Genomic DNA, 18,771 nt, shown 5'->3' with positions numbered 1-18,771 from the left:
CGTGAACATATGGCAGAAAATTGCGATTTAACCCTTACACTACCAGGGACTTTGGACAGTGTGTACAATGCTATGGGGTTTTCTGTGCCAATCAACACTCCAAGCACACAAAGGGTTAAGGACCGTCGCGTCGCCACATTAAAATAGGGAGCTTTATAGATTTTAGACGCGCGGACGTTCAAAGGGAAAAAAAACATGGTCTGAGCGTGCGCAGAAGCGCACGTCAAGTTACTGCGCACGCTCAGACCATGTTTTTTTCTCTTTGAACGTCCGCGCGTCTAAAATCTAAAGCTTCCTAATGTTAGCAAAAATCCAGGCACGATACGAACCTTTAGGGATGGAGACATGCCTTCCGAACAAATGGGTCTGAGATGTTGTAATCTTCCGTAGGATTAACACATGCCACATCTGATCAGTGGAAGGACGGTGCGGGTTGAAGTGCAATTCTATACCTTGTTCAAGTTGGCTTGGATAAAATATCATAGAGTAACTAAACTAACAAAATGGTATAGAAGTTTCGCATATTCACAGAAGATCCACTTTCTATGCGCTATACAATAAGATTATCCACGGAGGGGACAATTACAGCTCATTGATTTGTTTATGGAAAAAAATGTGACGATCACTCTTTTTTTAACGATAATGTAGCAACTTCATCCCTTTCCTATACGTCCAAGTTATCATTCATTGCCAAGTTACTGCAAACGTCCCTCCAACCCCCCCCCCCCCCATAAAAAGAAAAAAAAAATAGCGATGATTTGTCTGTAGGCCTACGTTTGACATGAATACCTTCTTTTTAGGTTCAATTTTGAATTTTGACATTTTGCCGTTCATTTTACCTGAATTGTTTCTCTTCTTCTTAGAGTCATAAAGTAGAATGTTACCCTTAAACAGCGCGTCGACATTTTCACCTCGTAACCCTCATGGATAGTTGGATAGAAGAAAGTCATCTTCCTTCGCTTGACAGAAATATTGTTATGAACCCTGATGGCTTCATTTTAGTCTGCCACATCCCAATGATTGTTCGATAGTAAGCCTCAATCAGCGTGCTGTGAAGAAGAGTGCAATGGAATCATTTGACAGAAATAGTTGATTTTATCACTGCATGGGGAGAATAATTATGCATCAGCATTTCTTCGAATCTTGCCCCTACTTTTATCTAGTAATTCCGATCTAGACTATGGAACATCGATAGAGATAGGCTGGTGACTTTTCAAAGCAAAATCACTGACAACGACGCTATACGACCTGTGTATATGCTCCCAATTGATTTGTATGTGCATGTTCAGGCCCAATGTCACTTCTCGTTAACGGCAGAAAAGGATGGGGTTGGTGACCAGACGAGCCCGCGCAGGATCATGACTGTTCAACAGGATAGAGCGCAATCTAACATTTCTCAAATAAATCATTTCTAAAAAAAAATGGAACAGTTGATCTTGACGGAAACATAAATCCCACAATCTGCGAAGCAAGAACTCATACAGCCACACACACACACACACACACACGCGTGCGCGCACACACACAGGCACACACACACACACACACACACACACACACACACAAACATGAACAAACCCAAAACCATAAAAAAGACCATGATTATTTGAGCAGGCAATATGGGACGGCGATGAATATTATCTTGACACAGAGGAGTTGTCATGGACTTACGTCTTGAAAGGCATTTGGATACCTTCTTAACACGGTAAAAAAGATTAAAGGGAAATATGTAATTTGCAACGTTTCGCTTTTAAGGATTTGCGCCAATTCTTAAGGAGGTTTGCACATCCCAAAATTTCAGTGACAGAAGACATCAAAAGAAAAAATTTAAATCAAGTCTTGTCTGGATGTCGCGCCGATCCAGATGGCGGCAACATTTTGTGCGTGATCGATACAAACAAGGACAACCAGTGACAGTTAGAACAGGGTGAAATCACAAAAGTGCATCTTGCTCGTGTACCCCGCAGACCCCTGGGGGATTCGGTCTGACCCAGTTGCACTACTAGTACTCCAATAATCATGGCGTTAAAAAAAAAGACAGCATTTGAACGGATGCCTACACAGAGCATGTGATGTGCAATGTTCAACCTGACGAGTACGTTAGGTTCACTTTTTGGCAAGAGAAAGACGCACAAAACATTTTACTGGTATGTTTCATTTATCTTCTCTCAAAGCATGTTGCTGTTAGAGACCTTTCTGCGTCAACACATATATTTACCTCACGTCCGACAGCAGTCGGAGACTTTACCAAAAAAAAGAAAAAGAAAAAGGAAAAGCCATATTGGGGAGCTGTGGCATAGAGAAGAAGACTCCCGACTCCCAAATGAAGGACCCGAGTTCGAATCTCGTCGAGTGTTTTTACCCGCCATGTCCCTGTCAACCCAAGAGTATGAATTAGTTCCTGGCAATGATAGGGTAATAATCGACCATGTGAGGAAGCAACCAAGAAAACATCCTATTTGTACCAGTTGAAGATTCTTTTTCTCATTATTTGCATGACGTCACGTTACCTTTTTATCAGCAGGGGTCTAAGCTCCAAAATAATTCGTACTTAGTTTGTAACCATGTCCCCGCAATCGGTATGTAATAAAAATGTCATCTTTGTCATTTCCTGAGAACAGTTTTATCAAATATCTGAATAAGTGCCATGCTGATTTTGCCACTTCCAAGCGGAATACGGTGGAAGTGAACGTGAAGACACAATCGATCAACAAGCAACATAACATAATTATACAGACATAGACCCTGCTCATCGATATGATATACATCCATTTTCCCCTGTCAACGCTCCGCTATTTCGTTGGCAATTTTCGCTGCCACCACCTCGACTCGAGTTTAGAAAAAATAGTACGCACTTGGACTCTTGCATGCCAGGTCCGCGATCGATTATCGCTGCATGCGTTGATTTGTAAACCAATGTTATAAATGTCGTAATGCTGAGATTAATTCACTTCCAGCGGAGACCAATTCCCGACGCCAGAGTCTGTCAGCATCAAATGTCTCCTAGGCAGGGAGAAGAAGCATGGATGTCAACCCAACACCCTGGCAAATCGAGGATTGGACGGTGAAAGGTCACTGTACTGAAGAGGAAGACGTCCGAAACTTGTTTCTTTGTGACATTCAATCCAAAGCACATGGAGACAATGTTCCTCGGTGTGCATGAGTGAGAGTTAATACGGTTACACATACATGGACCAAATTGAACTGTGTGTTCTATACTTTGATATTCTTTACCATAGATATGACTATTAATTTGTAGCAATTACGATTTCCCAATCACATTGTTAGTCTAAACAAATCAAAACCAGACACTTTAGGGGTCCAGGGGTGTTTTCTGTGAAGGCCCTGTGTAAGTTTCTCTGTCGTAAATTTCACGTCAGCAAAGTGATTAAGTTAACTGTTATGTCCTAAACAGCATATCCCAAGCTCGATTACTATAACCAGAGTGTGTGTGAGGACAATTTGCGATAGTTTGATGTCTTTCTCAATAAAGAAGGTGAGAAGAAAGCCTATACGGGGAAATGCTCAGAAAGGTCAGTATAATATGATTAATTGTAACATCATCATCATTGTATATCTTATTATAAAGACTTTTATCATTGCCGTTCTTATCATTCTCATGATTTGTTGAACTTTCTTCATCGTTATCATCTCATTTTACCATCATGTGGATCATAACATCTTGTAGGTATACCTGCAAAAATACCGACTACTGATTTCATACGCTAAAGGCTCTCACATTATACTCACACTCTCCTGGATATTATAGCACGTAAACTGATTCTGTATCTTAGTTTAACTCTCTTGAAAAAGTCCAAATGAAGCCAGACTCGACATGAGTCACATGCACTTCCCTGTTTCTTTGTGGCGTCATCCCTGTTGTGCTTCTCCTTTATTACATTTGCTTTCTACGTTCCATGGTATAACGTTACGCCGAAAGATAATGTTGGGTTTGGTATGTATACGTTACGGGGCAGCAGACGCCAACATCGACAAAAGGCACCCATTAATCTCTTGGCTTAACCTCTGACCACGTATGAACGGGGCTATTTTTGTCTCTAAAATTACTGTCTGAGGGATTTTCCGCAATGCAGAGAACGAACGTAGGAATATAGGAGTAAATGGACACATCAACTGTGATTTCCGTGGCACATATTGATACATTCTTGGGACTATGGTCTGGGCTAAAAATATCCCAAGACCAACGGGGCTCTCGAGAGAGACGTGAAGGTACTCTATAAAGATGCGAAATAGGACGACGCACGCAGAAATGGCCCGAATTCATGGTTTAGGATTTCATGTACATACTACATACGTTACCCAGTGTCAGAGCCAATGATATCAACATTCTTTACCAGTCCAATGAGTTTATTGACGTATATCATCACTGAGCCAAGCTTGGGAACTATTTTCTCTTGATTCAGTTGCTGTTGTTATCATAAAGTTTGGGCCAATGCCGCCGCCGCGATTTCTTCGTAATACGACAGTTTTCGATATTCGTGTTAACAGCCTGCATATCAGATGTTGTGTCATGTTTTAGTGCAGAGCGAAAGTGGAGTAGGAGAAGAAGACTACATGTATCATAATCATAGGAATATAAATTGTACCAGATATGGAAAGAATGAAAGAAGAAGAAAACAAGTAAGGAGGGCAAAGTAGGAGCATATTGTGTGCATTCACAAGGCTATGTCGATCTTCTGGACTATAGCCAGCAATGTAAGAAAAAGCTATCGTACGTGACCAGCCATGTTTTCGTGAACAGTGGCGGATCTAGAGGAGGGCGCAACCGGAGCACGACCCCTTTAAAAACAAAAGAAATGAAAATAAAAAAAGAAATGAAACCCGGAAGTGGCATATAAATATAAAGAAATATTAGTTGCGACCCCCCCCCCCCCTTTACAGAATTCCTGGATCCGCCCCTAGTGAAGCTCTTCACCAGTGCATAGCTGGTCTCGTATGATATCTTTTCTTAAAATTGGTGCCCACATTCATTTGGAAGATTCTCGTGTATTGTGACCTTCATTTATTCAAATGAAACCCATAATGAGAATGAGCTACCGTATGAAGAAACCTGGTTCCGCCAGCATAATCTGAACACTGCATGTCGAATCAGAAGAAAAGAGGAATATTGTATTCATTCATTTTCTATATTCACATTAAAGGTCAAAATACGAGATAACTCTGGTGAGAAAAAAAGAAGAAGATTTCACTTCAGAACATACAGCTTTGGTGCGAGGCCTGTCAACCATTTTGCACCAAATGCCTGGCAATTTACTCTGGTTCCACGGGTGCAACTCCATGGCAGGAAACCTGCGATGGAACCATGACATTGAGCATATAAAGAACCACTACATTTCTGATAAGAACCTACAATTTTGGAACAACAATAGGTGAGTATTGGTGGAACCAAACAATCTAAGGCGGAAGAACTGGTATAACCTCTTGTCAAAACTTGAAACTACATAATGGAATATGGAATATTTGCCGCTGAGGGAACCTTTAATGCTATAGGCACCATAATCACGACTGTAAATCTTTGGTGGAACAAATAATCTCCAGCCGCAAGGATGGTGTCATCTGAAGAACCCATGAATCATATGCACATGCAGGGATGTTCTAAATTATTACTGAATTAAGAATCTTAGGCGTTGAAGGTAATAATCTCTGATGTAACCATGAATCTCATGTTCAAGGATTTGAAGGCAGTGGTGGGCATCAAATCCTATAACTGCCCTTTTCCTGAAATCTTTGAAGGCTTCCATGTGAGAAGACAAGGGAATCGATGGTAGAAGGCTTAACGGTGCACCACGTATTCTTTCTTGGGTATGTATGTGACCCTGAAAAGGGCCTTCCCACTCCCGACGTTTCGACAAGCATGTTCTAGCCGTTTTCAAGAGAATGTATGTGGCCCTTTTTCAGGGCCACATACATACCCAAGAAAGAGTACGCGGTCTACCACCCATTCCCTTTTCTTCTCACAGTTTTTGTTGCTCCTTAGAAACTAGCGTCAGATTAGTAACTTTGCCTATCGTAGTTTCATGGTTTTAAGATGGAGACGAGACAGGATGGACCGTGACGTTTCGTGAAGAATACTGCTACAACAACGACGACAACAACAACAACAACAACGACGACGAGGACAACAGCAACAACAGCAACAACAACGACAAGAACAACAACAAGAAAACACTCCCGATAGAGGGAGTCGTTAGCTGGCTGGAACATGATTGCTGAACAGATGTGCCCTTTGTACGGCAAAGTACTCTTGGGCATCGAGCCAAATTACGTGGAAATGATAGCATTTGTGAAGTTGACTTTCTCTGAAGTTCAACGTTCACATTCAGGTGTTTGCGCTCGGAAACTTCGCTAGGGAGAAAGTGTCAGTCACGGGCGTGATGAAGCTTGTAGAAAATTGGTCTACATTTCGAAGGGAATAATATCACGGGGTACACTTGATGTCAATTGGGTCTAGCTCTGCCCTGTTAAAAATTAAGACCATTACGGCCCCAAACTGGTGAAAGAGAATTTGAAAAAAGAGGTTCGTTTTTACTCTATTAATAAAAAGAAGGTGTGCAGTAACGAACTTATAGAATGACGAACCATATTTCGTTTTCAGATTAACGACCCTTGGGAATAACGAAGCTTTTTTTCATTTTCGGATTAAGGAGCCTTCGGAAAAACCCGAACCTCATTTCATTTTCGAATTAATGAACCTTCGGAATAAGGAACCTTCGGCAACCTTTGGAATATCGAACTGTAACCGGATAAATGAGGAACAAACAATGCTGCGTTTCACTAGTGCTATGATCATATTAAAGATATTGTTTTAACTGGCAAATGTTTATCACACGACCTTATATCATGCTTTTATATAATTATGTTATACCGTTAGCATACGACTGTGAAGACCTGAGTCAGAATGGACCTACATAATATTGGCCAGTTGCAGTCGAATATCGTTTGCGCTTTGAAAAAGATTTGAACCAATAATTTTCCGTTCGGAGTCCAAGGGATATTCAAAAATGGTTTTAATGACACCATTTACGTGATTCAAAGAGACGAGACACAACTTATCTCTGGTTATGCCATAAAATGGACCACAAACCATCGCGTCAATATTCAAAATGATTGACCGAATTTCTGTTCTGCGCAGACAACAGCCTAGCCAGAGGAGTTTGTGACGCGGTGTTGTGGATGGGAACACAACACAGGGGCGGATCCAGGAATTCCGTAAAGAGGAGGCGCCTTTACAAAATTAAATGGGGGGGGGGGGGGGGGGGGTGCAGAACTCTACACACATACGTACAGTTCTGTCTGTAGAGTTCTGTGGGGGGCGCACGCGCCCCCGCATTTTTCTCTTTTCCTTTCTTTTGTTTTAACAAAAAGTAACGGGGGCGCGCCCGGTGCGCCCCCGTCTGGATCCGCCACTGCAAACAGGTTTTACTGTGCTTCTGAGATGGCTCCATGTGCATCCCCGGGGGCTCTGCGCTCGGCAAAAACAAACCTGCCACTCCGAGTCTGTAACGATGTACGTCATAATAATGACAGTCCACGTGATTCCCGGCATATCTTCGGTGGATGAAACACTTGTAACCAATGGCCAGTTCGCTTCGCTCTGGAAACTCGCCAACATGAAAAATTTATCGTGTTGCCCACTAGTGACTCTGTGTAAATGTGTCATTCATTTCCACTTGGAAGGAGGCAGACCACATGTCCGTCACTTTTTGTTTCTCGAACAGGTGTATTTACCAACGGGAGGATATCCTCTTCAAAAAGTGACAATATTCCTAGCGGAGGTCATTAGAAACATGATCATCGAACAATTATTATGATTGAAAAATTAACAAGACACTAAAATGAAGCTTCTCAAAATTTCCGGAAGAAAGTGAAAACTATGATTATCAAAACTCATGCATACAACGGTTTGTTTGACGCTAAACCTCTGGAATCAATCGTCACTTCATTCGCTAAAAGATAACCTGTTTTTGAGAGCATATGAACAACAGACAACAACAACAACAACAACAACACCCACTTTTGTTTTTATCAGGAGGACCATACAGAGAAAATCCACGAGCCATTGTGAACCTCTTCAAAGAAAACATCTTCATTCCAAAAGCGCGGGGGGGGGGGGGGAAGGGGGAGGGGTTATCCCTCACATGGAAAACCATTTTGAACACGTGCCAGTATCTAAACGGTTGCTATTTGGACCTGGAAAATCGACGCAATAAATTTTTGGTAAAGAGATGAGTTTAACATTTTCAGCTTCACAGAGAATCAGTAAATCAGAACGTTTCTATTGTGCTTTGGCAGCGTTGCCAATAGCAACATCTCATCACATGACATAAACATCTGGCGCCTCACCACCCTATATATCCCCCACACACATATACACACACAAACACAAAACATGTGTGACCAATTGTATCCTTACACTCTGCAATACTTGATGTTTAATATACCTTCACGTCATCTTACATAGTTTTCTGACCTGTCCCCCATTCAACATGTACATCAGCCTATTACCCAGCGACCGTATTTTAGACTTACAGTATAATTGTGGCCATACGCTGCACAGAAAGAGACTTTCTCAAGTTATTGCCACTAGTGCATCCTGACTTGATGTCATTTGATGTCATCCTGTATTGAGTACCAAAGTATGATGTCATAGAGTCATCCATGCCATGTAAACTGATTCTGAACAACCTCACCTGGTCCGAGTGTTAATGCACGCACCTGATTCCAACTCAAGCTATAACAAAAGACTGTGACATCATCACTTCGGTACCCTAGAGTTCCCTGACTTCCATTGACCCCCCCCCCCCCCCCCGTAAGTACATAATTTCATCCTCGGCGGCAGTAATGTATTCTGCCCGAAAAGTTATTTCTTTGTTGTTGTTTTCAGTTTACTTCACAGTTTCAGGTCAGTCTTTTCTTGTAACACTTAGATCAGAATTGCATCTTGAGAAAGTTTACTCACAATCTCGTGCTACCCACAACGCCACGCTTTGTGCCTTCATTGATTATACAATCATGTAGTCCAATGCCAGTCTCCATACTAAATGAAGTACGGGGGTGTGAAGGGTTCTAGGTCTCATGGGTTTAGATAAACAGAGTTAACTTTCCTGAAGAAATAATAATGAAATAAATCGATTGAGAGTTTGTAGAAATCTACAGAAATTAAATCCTTCTTGTCATATCAAGAAGTTCAGCTAGACACGAAGAATGATACATATCAATCATATCCAATCTTTCAAATGTTTTAGATTTTCTTTTGTTTTGCTTTTTCAACTTTATAATACACGTCTCTGTGAAAAAAAGTATATGCTAGATTCGGGGCTAATTATGACGAAGAAAAATGTCTTGGAAGAAACCGCCCGTCCCTCGCGTTACATCGCGAAGTCACATTCGGCTGATCGCTTGACGATAATTGTTTTCATGTGTCGGGGGCAACCATGATGCATGACAACTATGATAGATCTGTTTTGCCATCAGACCAAGAACGTAAACAACCGAAAAGGTATGACGCAAAATATGTTCAGTGAAACTCGGTTATGATTTTGTTGGATGACAGAGTGCACTCATCATTAGCCACTTCGAGGTTGACTGCGGTGAAAATGATGACAATATTCTTAATGATATCATTTACACGATAACAGCGTCAATAAGTGCGTTAATAAGTGACCTGTCTCGTGACGACAGCCTGATAATGCCGCCAAACATCGATTCCTTTTATATTTTGGTGTTTTCACATTAAAGAGATACTATGTTTTCCAACGATAACGATTCATCTCCATTTACTTGCGAAAAACCTGTCCCAGAAAACAGACAGAAATCCCGTAACGAGATTACCACAATTGTTGTTTAGAAATATGGGCTTTGAAATAATTATGTAAGAAGGTGGAGCTTCCGACAGATAAGGCATCGAAACACAGTCTGTCAATTCAAAACGACACTAGCATGTTTCGTGAAAAACCATTTGAAGATGAAAAAAAAAAGACCCAGCTTCAGTGCTTCAAAATAGTTATAAAATATTAGTTAGGGAATGAAATGTGAAAATGTTAATCAGTATAATCAATGTTAAGTACTGTCAGATATGCAAAATTGATGTGAGCAATAGTTTAAACATGTGAACAATCGTTTCTAGAATAAACCGTCTAGTATTAAACAGTTAAGGTTTATCGAGAAAATTAGTGATATCTTCTTGTATTTGTGGCTTTATTGCAAATTTTAGGAATGGTATATAGGATGTTTTGTGATACAGCTGAACTATTCAATGTACGTATGCATCAAATGTGATAACTCGAACACTTTTTTTTTTAATCACTGCTCCTAATAGTATAAACAGTGGCTTTAAAGGGATCGTATAGTTTTGGTTGAGACCTAATTTCAGGTTTCTAACATTTTTTTTGTGAGATAATGAGAAACCTCTTATGAAATATGAAAGAGCATGTAATTCTATGAGGAATTCAACGTTTATTTGATGAAAATTGGTTTTGAAATGGCTGAGATATCCAAAAAAGAGCGATTCTTATAAAGTGTGGGACCCACACTTTATTACGATCGCTTTGTTTTACTTTGTTTTTGGATGTTTCAGTCATTCTAAACCCAATTTTCATCAAATAAACTTTGCATTTATCTTAAAACGGTGTGCTCTGTACTATATCATAAGTGTTTTCTTGGTATCTCGCAAAAAGTTCAAAGCCCAATTCTCATTTCCACCAATACTGTACCATCCCTTTAAGTATGTCCAGAGACAAACACATAAATATGTATAAGTGACCTAGTGATTGGCTCATGGGATGAGTGCTGTCAAGACACGTTACCATAGTAACTTACCTTGAAAGAGCGGGCATATCTTCCAGACACTGATGGCACCAGCCCTGTGGTACTGTCCCAGCGAGAGCTCCATGTAGAGTAATGGGATACCACCGATGAACAGAAATATGACGTAGGGGATGAGAAACGCACCTTTTGAGAAGATGTCAAAGAGAGACACACTGATTAGATCATCAGACGCCTATTATATCAACATAGATAATCTCATTAAAAATTTTAATTTCTGTCATTTGGATCAACATAAAAACGAAAGTTTGTCGACACTTCCAAGTGTATGGGAGACTTCTGACTGTAAAATTTCATCATTATTGTCATATCAAGATAGATGTAGTATTCTGATAATACAATGTACTATTCACAATGTAGATACTGACTGACATCACTACTTGTATGCGAAACATTATGTTTCCATCAAGTTTTTTTTTTTCTTATAAGTTTCCATCCTTCGTAAACACGTCACTGTTTGCTGTTAGATATAAGAAATTCGCATTAAGGAGGGGATGGGATGTATTTTCTAGGTTTGTTACCCTGTTTGAAAACCTATGTATATGACATGTTATATCTCTTTTTTTTTCCGGGGGGGGGGGGGTGTTACCATACTTCGGTTTGGACTGTGTCTCAGCAATCATACACATGTTTATATTTGAGACGCAGCGCATGCTTTGGAATAGGATTTGAAATAGAAATTATGATTATTAAATTTCTACGCGCGACAGCCTACCGATCACAAGTCGTTTTGGGACACACCCAACACATACTGTAGTTGCTAGGTTATCAAACTCACTCGAAACACAGTCATCCCATGAGCGGGCGTCAAGCAGGGCTCACCCCATGAAGGTATCCCTCTAGCGATTCCCAGTTCGTGCACAGCGCAAAGTTCGGGGTAGAATTAGGTCAGTCGGAGACCCATGCTGTACTTTATCGTTTTGTAGTACTTCTGTGCGTTTATTTATTTATTTATTTATCATTCATTCATTTATTCATGTATTATGGAACATTCGTTTTTAATCAGTTCCTGGATAAAGTATGACATTTTGAGAAGGGAAAAAGAGAAGCACCCAATAACTATTTCGATTGACACGGTATGTAATTTTTACAACAGCAATCCCAGCGTATCAAGTTGTAATCTTTAGAGTGAAATAAAATTATTTATCTTCATTCCACAGCTACAAGATTGACTTATAATCATTACTGGAAGAGATCTTTTACGGCTGGACATGGTACTAAATCATCTTGAGGTCAAGACAGGCGTATTACAAATTTTTCATTTTCAACACCGGGTACTTGTAATTTCATTTTATAGCTCTCTCAGGGTGGGATATATTATGTTCACCATGAGAGTGGCGGATTCACTCTAAGAGTATAAAAAAAACCCACAAAGCAGGTAAACAGAGGAATAACCACATTGGTAACATTAAGTTTTATGTCCTTTTTTACGTCGCCGTATATTATGTCACCTTAGACTTGACGAGCTATTTTGAGCTGGAAATCAAACAAGATCTGTGAACTTTCACTTACTCTCCCCCTCTCTCCATTTTTGTATGTCATCTCTATGTGTTTCTCGTCTCAGAAAAGGAAAAAAAATAAAAGTTCATCTACCTTAGCATGATCCCCTCACGCATCGTGTGTACCTCTTTGCAAATCATGAATCAAGCAAGACCAGGTTAAAACATATTTGGTCGTTAAAATGCAACTGAGAAATGTCATCTTTCCTCGGTTCCTTTGCTCGCTACTGTCAATCATTAAAGAGGGATGTACCATGTGTACGACGTGGAATAACAGCAGAAAAAACGGATGTGATAAAAAACAAACTAACAATAAGATAGTCTTTGGTTTGGGACGGTATTGGTAGATTTACTAAAAACACGTAAAATGTGAATCTTAATTAAAAAGAGGCTATTCCCCATTTTCAACGGGACGTAGACCACAAAAGCGAAGTCAAACAAGGAGAACTATTGGAAGTTACATTAAATTCCGACCAAAAGAAAACAATTAATGGCAAGCAATGATAACGAATTGATTGTTTTTCATTGTCTTTGAGTGTTTTCATTTCTACAATAATTTATTTTTGTCTTACTAACACATTTATCGTATTTGACTTGCGGTATGTGCCATTACAGTAATTACACAGTTTTGTTATGTTTGCATTTTTTAAGAATTCACTTCATCCACGTTGATTCCTGTATACTAGTCTCGTATCTTTTTAAAAGTGTATAATGTGTGTGGGTGAGTGTGTGTGTGGGTGTGTGTGTGTCTGGTTGTGTGTGTTTAAGGTGTGTGTGGTTGTGTGTGTGTGTGTTAAGGCGTGTGTGGGTGTGTGTGTTATATATTATAATTTTTTTTATAATACAATAATTTTTATTTTGAAATATATCATTTTTAGATCTAGGTCGGAGGGAAAAATTCCTACTTTGGAGGAAATTTGTAAAAGAATAATAAGTTTTCGGGATGAAGAAAAAGAAATTGCTATAAAAAGAAATAAGTAGGGATTACATTTGCTGAAATGGGAAAATGTTTCTGAAACGAGAGCTTAAATATTGTTTTGTTTTCTTTTTCTTTTTATTAGTACAGTGTAGTTATCAGTGGTGAAGGCAATATAATGTGTCATTGGCCGCGCGCGGGGAGGGATAAGTTTTTGGTGGTGTAAAAGTTATAGGATTTTGTCCGCAGCTAGGAGTTTGATGAGTTTTGTTTGGTGAATTTGAATGGGTATTTGGAGCGGTATTTGGGTGCGGGCGGACGATGCTTTTCTGCATACGGCCATTACACGCTTGTATGTTGTATGTATTAATCAACATTTGGAAGTCGTTTTCATTAGGAAGGAAGGTGGTATCGCTTCGGGTGTGTTTTGTGTGTGGGGTGTATGTGTGTATGTGCGTTTTTGGTGTTGGTGTGTATGTGTGTTGGTGTTTGGGGTGTATGTGTGTGGTGGTTGTGGATGTATGTGTTTGGGGTTGTGGTGGGGGTGTGGGATAGGTTTGAGTGCATCGTGGTTGGTGGGGGATGGGGATTTGATTTCAATGAAATGATTTCATTCTAGTTTTGTATAACGTATTTTTGTTGCTTTTTTATGTATATACCCTTGTATATATATACCCTTACATACTCGATTTATAATCGAGTTGTTATGTTGAAGAGAGATGATTGGCAGTATAAGTATACCATAGTCAAAGATATACATGTATATATACATTTTTTTTTTGTACATGTCAATACTTTCTCGTGAAGAAATGGTCAGTAGGATTGATTTATAATCGAGTTGTTATGTTTGAAGGGAGATGATGGGCAGTATAAGTTGGTAATGGATTTGTCTTTTGAATGGCATTTGTACCGTTTTTATGTTCATGTTACACCCAGAATGGGTTGATTTATGATTGATTTGAATGAAATCAATAATTTTTTGAAAAACAAAAAAGTTACACTTGTACGTGATTTTTATGAAGCCTATTGTTTTCCAGTGTTTATCATGTAATTATGCACAGGGTTCCCTGGAAAGCAGTTGAGAAACTGAGGAAACTACCCTGTTTGAATATGACGGAATAAATGTAAACGAATAAAATAGAATAAGTGTTGGCAATACAATGATCAAAGCAAAGAAAGAAACAAAGAAACCAACAAATAAACCAACCAAAACCTCGTAATTGCATTTTCCCTATATCTAGATAGTATGAATTGAATTCAATCTAAGTTTGACAATATCAAAGCGTTCTGCCTAATACGGAGGTATAGATGGCGATGCATGTGAAAACAAAAACCCTCAACAGAAATCTTATCACAAGGGATTAAAAAAAACATCAAAATCCAGCAAGTTCGACCCGTCTCCTTGTTGCTGTTCATCCAAAAGTCATGCAAGCACGGGTTATTCCAAACCCAATTTCAACTTCTAATTTAAACATCTACACGTTCATTTGCATACTACTTCACATAGTAGGGTTCGGCTGTTTCATCTTTGCTTCAATGATTCAGACAGTGCCATAGTTTTTAGTTGAATTAAATCACAAATACTTCTTAACTTTGCCCCATTTCAATTCTTGAGTTTTACGATCGTAATTTCCTGTCATTTTATAACTGATCTCTTCTGTAAATACGTATCAATGCGTTAGATGACCACAGTAAAAACGTGGCAAAAAGCACCAATGAATGTCTCGATTAGCTCTGTTTGATGATAACGGACTTTGTGCCAGCCTTTAATAAGAGGAAAGAGCATCTCAATTCGATTTATATGAGCAAAACGTGATAAAATGTGCTCCGGGACTTTGACGTACGCTGCGCCGTTTTACGAAGTGATCGGATGACGGGCGGAATATAGTGACACTTGCTCTCGTATTACGCCTCACGACAGCTTCTTGACATTCTCAGTACAAACAATTATTGTTTATCGCGACATAAAATGACGGGGGTTCCAGTCCACTTTCTGTCAAAAAACAAAGGGAAAAAAAAATGGCCGGGAGAATGTGACACCTTTAAATCTTTGACATTTACCGGATTCATCAATCATGCTGCTTCGTTGTTGACATAGGGGGTTGTGTTAAGGAAATACATGAACATATCGAACAAAGAAAATATACCCACGATCATGTTCTGATTTGTGAATATGTGTACTTGTGGCCTTAAGTCTCTTTACAATGTTTTGCATTAAGGAATACAACAATTTTGGAATCCCACAGCAATTAAATTTTTGTAAGGCCGCAAAGGAATAAGAACTGCTCGCTCAGGAAGAGTCAAAAAATAGATGAGAAAAGAGGAGGGGAAGAAGAAGAAGAAGATGAGGAGGAATGAGAGGAGAAGGAAGAAGAGGAGGAGGAGGAGGATGCAGAGGACGAGGAAAAAGGTAATAAGTTCGTTAAGCATGACACACAAACATAACGCCTCTATAAAGTTGCTCATATCAATCTGGCTAATTATGATAAAAAAAGTCAGCATATTGTAATCTAAAGAATACTGTTTTCATGTACGTCAATGAATTGTTATGAGTGAATAGACATTGATAGAATTTATTCATCACGTATTTATTAGCAAATATTTATTCATTTATCTATAAATCTAGAATTCTGTGTTTGCCTTTGGACATATCTTATCTCAAGTGGCTTGAATATCTGCCACGGGCATTCAGATGGGACCACGTTTCGAGAGGTGTCGCTATTCAATTCGCTATAAAGCAAAACTTCAAAGATCACGCCCGATCTGGAATCGTACCTATCAGGCCAGGTGAGAGGGAGGAGGAGGGGGGGGGGGGGAGTGGTGGGTGTTAACACATTTATAGCAATGGCGGATAGGGGGGGGGGGTCTCGCTTATAGAATAAAAGAAATGAAAAGAAAAAAAGGCGGCGCGTGGGCAACCTTTATTTCTGCTTGCTTGTCAATCGATGAAACCCGGAAGCGGCACTAGAAATACTTTTTTGCCCCCTCCCCCTTTTACGGAATTTCTGGATCCGCCCCTGTTATAGCATCTTTAATTATGTAAAAACCAAAGAACAATCGGATCATGTATATGTGACGAAGGAAGCCTTTTCCAATTTCGAGGATTTTACTTTCCGAATGAATAAATAAAATGATGGATTAAATATATTTGCTTTTTTAATGATGTATGCTTCTTTGCTACTTTGAAAGATGAGAAACCTGAAACTTTCATTTCTTGAGTCGCACTCTAAATACTTCGCAATACTCAATAAACTTTCAATATATTCCTGGTAAATCGCACTCTCCCTGTTTTAAAGTCTCATGGCCGTAAGTGGGAACTTGTGATGCTTACTATACAAAAGTATTTATAGGAAATCTGTTGGCATTCTCTTGGGATCACAAACTTCTTAATTCTAAACAATCAATTGTACTCTGCCTGTATGCTGTTGGAAAGCTAGTCATCTGGTACAAAACAGCGTTGGGTGTAGAGTTTAAATAATATGCGAAGTCTAACTTTCGTTCTTTGTGTGTTTGTCCTTATCGTGGAATGTGAAAGGAAAGCACACAAGTGTTTCCTTTGCTCAAAACTTATCCTAAGGAATAAGGCCAGTGTGGAAAACGGTGTAGGTAAATAAAACCTTAATATTTATTCCGGAGCTTATCAAATACTCGTTTGGGATTAGGCAAGAATTCAGGTTTTTGTGTGTAAGTGTTTTTTTTTTTTCTATCTTCTTACTTTGCATTTTTTGGTCCGAGGTTTGAAGCGTATACGAGGAGTATACGTGAGGTATTTTGTGGGTAGAACCAAGGAGGTATGAGAGAACCACGAAAACAACTGTCGTCCGGTATCGCACGTGTGCTCTCTAGCTTTGACAGCCAGTCGTATGGCAACTGTGACGCATTTGAAATGTAATGCAATCTGATATGTGTGTGTGTGTGTGTGTGTGTGTGTGTGTGTGTGTGTGTGTGTGTGCGTGTGTGTGTGTGTATGTGTGTGTGTGCGTGAGTGTGTGTGTATGTGTGTGTGTGGGAGAGTTTGCTTGTGGCATGATGAATCACGAGCAAGAGTGTCTTGAAACATTCGCGCTACTGTCCAAAACAGGACAGATGACGGCACCTGTACAAGTGTACTTGCTTTCAAAGTCACATGTTGCCAGTTTGTGGCACAAGATTTCATTTGACACTGATCTTATATGAATTCCTATCACATTCCACATGTCAAAAAGTATTCTTGCCTCAGACACCTTAAAAATGTACCGAAGTGCAAAGTACACAAACCCTAAACTCGATAATAATGCAAAAAGAGAGAAAGCGAAAGCCAAAACGTATTTTAACTCATGGCATTGCATTACTTCATGCGTTTCTAGAAAGGGATTGCAAATGGACAATCATCCCAATTTCCACCTGTTTCGGTCTATGTGACGCTCGAGAATCACCGTTTACGTTACAAGGAGGGAACGTTTACCTCTGAATACTCAAGTATCGCAGAATGTGTGTTATTTGTTGACAAAACTGCGATGGGTGAGCGTATCGTGCCTAGCACTATGTATAGGTTAAAGCATACATGATGAAACCAGTATGGGACTCCGAAGTAACTAGAGCAGATACAAGGATAACAACAGCGGCTGTAAAAGGTTGTCCTTTCTATTTCGAGACGTTGAAAAAAAGAAAATGTCTGGAAACGAGAAAGTAAACTGCGATCCTAGAGATCTTTGTTTCACAGTAAATACTCATGTTGGCCTTACGTAACATGACGCACATTGAAGTATGCGTAGGACATCTCGTCAACTATGCATCAGTGCCACTTGTTTGAAGTCCCACTTCAAACAAGCGTCTGCATGTTGTAACACAGACGTAAGGAGGTGGCAGAAAAATTCAGTCGGTGGCTGTGTGCTGATAGCCTTTTCTTTTTGTCAGACGACGTGAAGAAAGCTATAGGAGAGCTAAGAATAGTGTGTCGTCAAGATGAGTAACATATTTGGACAAATTATTACACCTGTGGTCCTGCTTTTACTAATGCAATTATAGTTTATGTATGCGCTTCACGACAAAGGTTATTTCCTTACAACCGAAAGCTTGGTTAAAGCTTGCTCGATATCACAATGAAGTTCTTGAATTGAAACTACTAATTGGTGGAACCTGGGAAAACTAGTGAGGTTGGTAAGGTGAACCTATTTCAAGTAAATACGGTCAAACCTGACTCAGAGACCACCTGCCATTAATAACAGTCCCCCGAGATAAAAGCCATTTTAAAGACCCTGTGTATGAATTCATATTTGATACCCGAACATTTATATTCATACTAGAATTGAGATATCCAACAGCGTGGGATTGACTTTAATATTTGAATTAGGACATTAATCTATTTCTTTACACTGTAATCATTCAGTTGCCATCATGATGTACATTGTCATCTAATTCTCGAATGTTTAGACCCCAGCTATTATTCAAATACACGATAGTCAGACCTGTCTATAGGCCATCCAAGGGAGACGAAAAAGTGGCCGCTAAAGACAGGGTCTTTATCATGAC

The 18,771-nt window shown here is 39.6% G+C and overlaps 1 protein-coding gene across 1 annotated transcript in view; it reads right to left on the bottom strand.

Moving 5' to 3' along the window:
- The window catches only part of LOC139738898 (sodium-dependent noradrenaline transporter-like), a 41,836-nt gene that overhangs the window by 21,597 nt on the left and 1,468 nt on the right, over positions 1-18,771 (bottom strand). The window contains exon 2 of the mRNA XM_071649528.1: positions 10,840-10,971. Within this exon, the coding sequence (XP_071505629.1) occupies positions 10,840-10,971 (132 nt within the window). The remainder of the gene's footprint in view (positions 1-10,839; positions 10,972-18,771) is intronic.

This window comes from Diadema antillarum, unplaced genomic scaffold, assembly GCF_040938485.1.
Source record: "Diadema antillarum isolate AM-2024a unplaced genomic scaffold, OU_Dant_1.0 seq00000773_RagTag, whole genome shotgun sequence".
NCBI classification, from domain to species: Eukaryota; Metazoa; Echinodermata; class Echinoidea; order Diadematoida; family Diadematidae; genus Diadema; species Diadema antillarum.
Note: the sequence above shows the minus strand (reverse complement) of the source record. Positions and strands in the feature narration are given on the sequence as shown.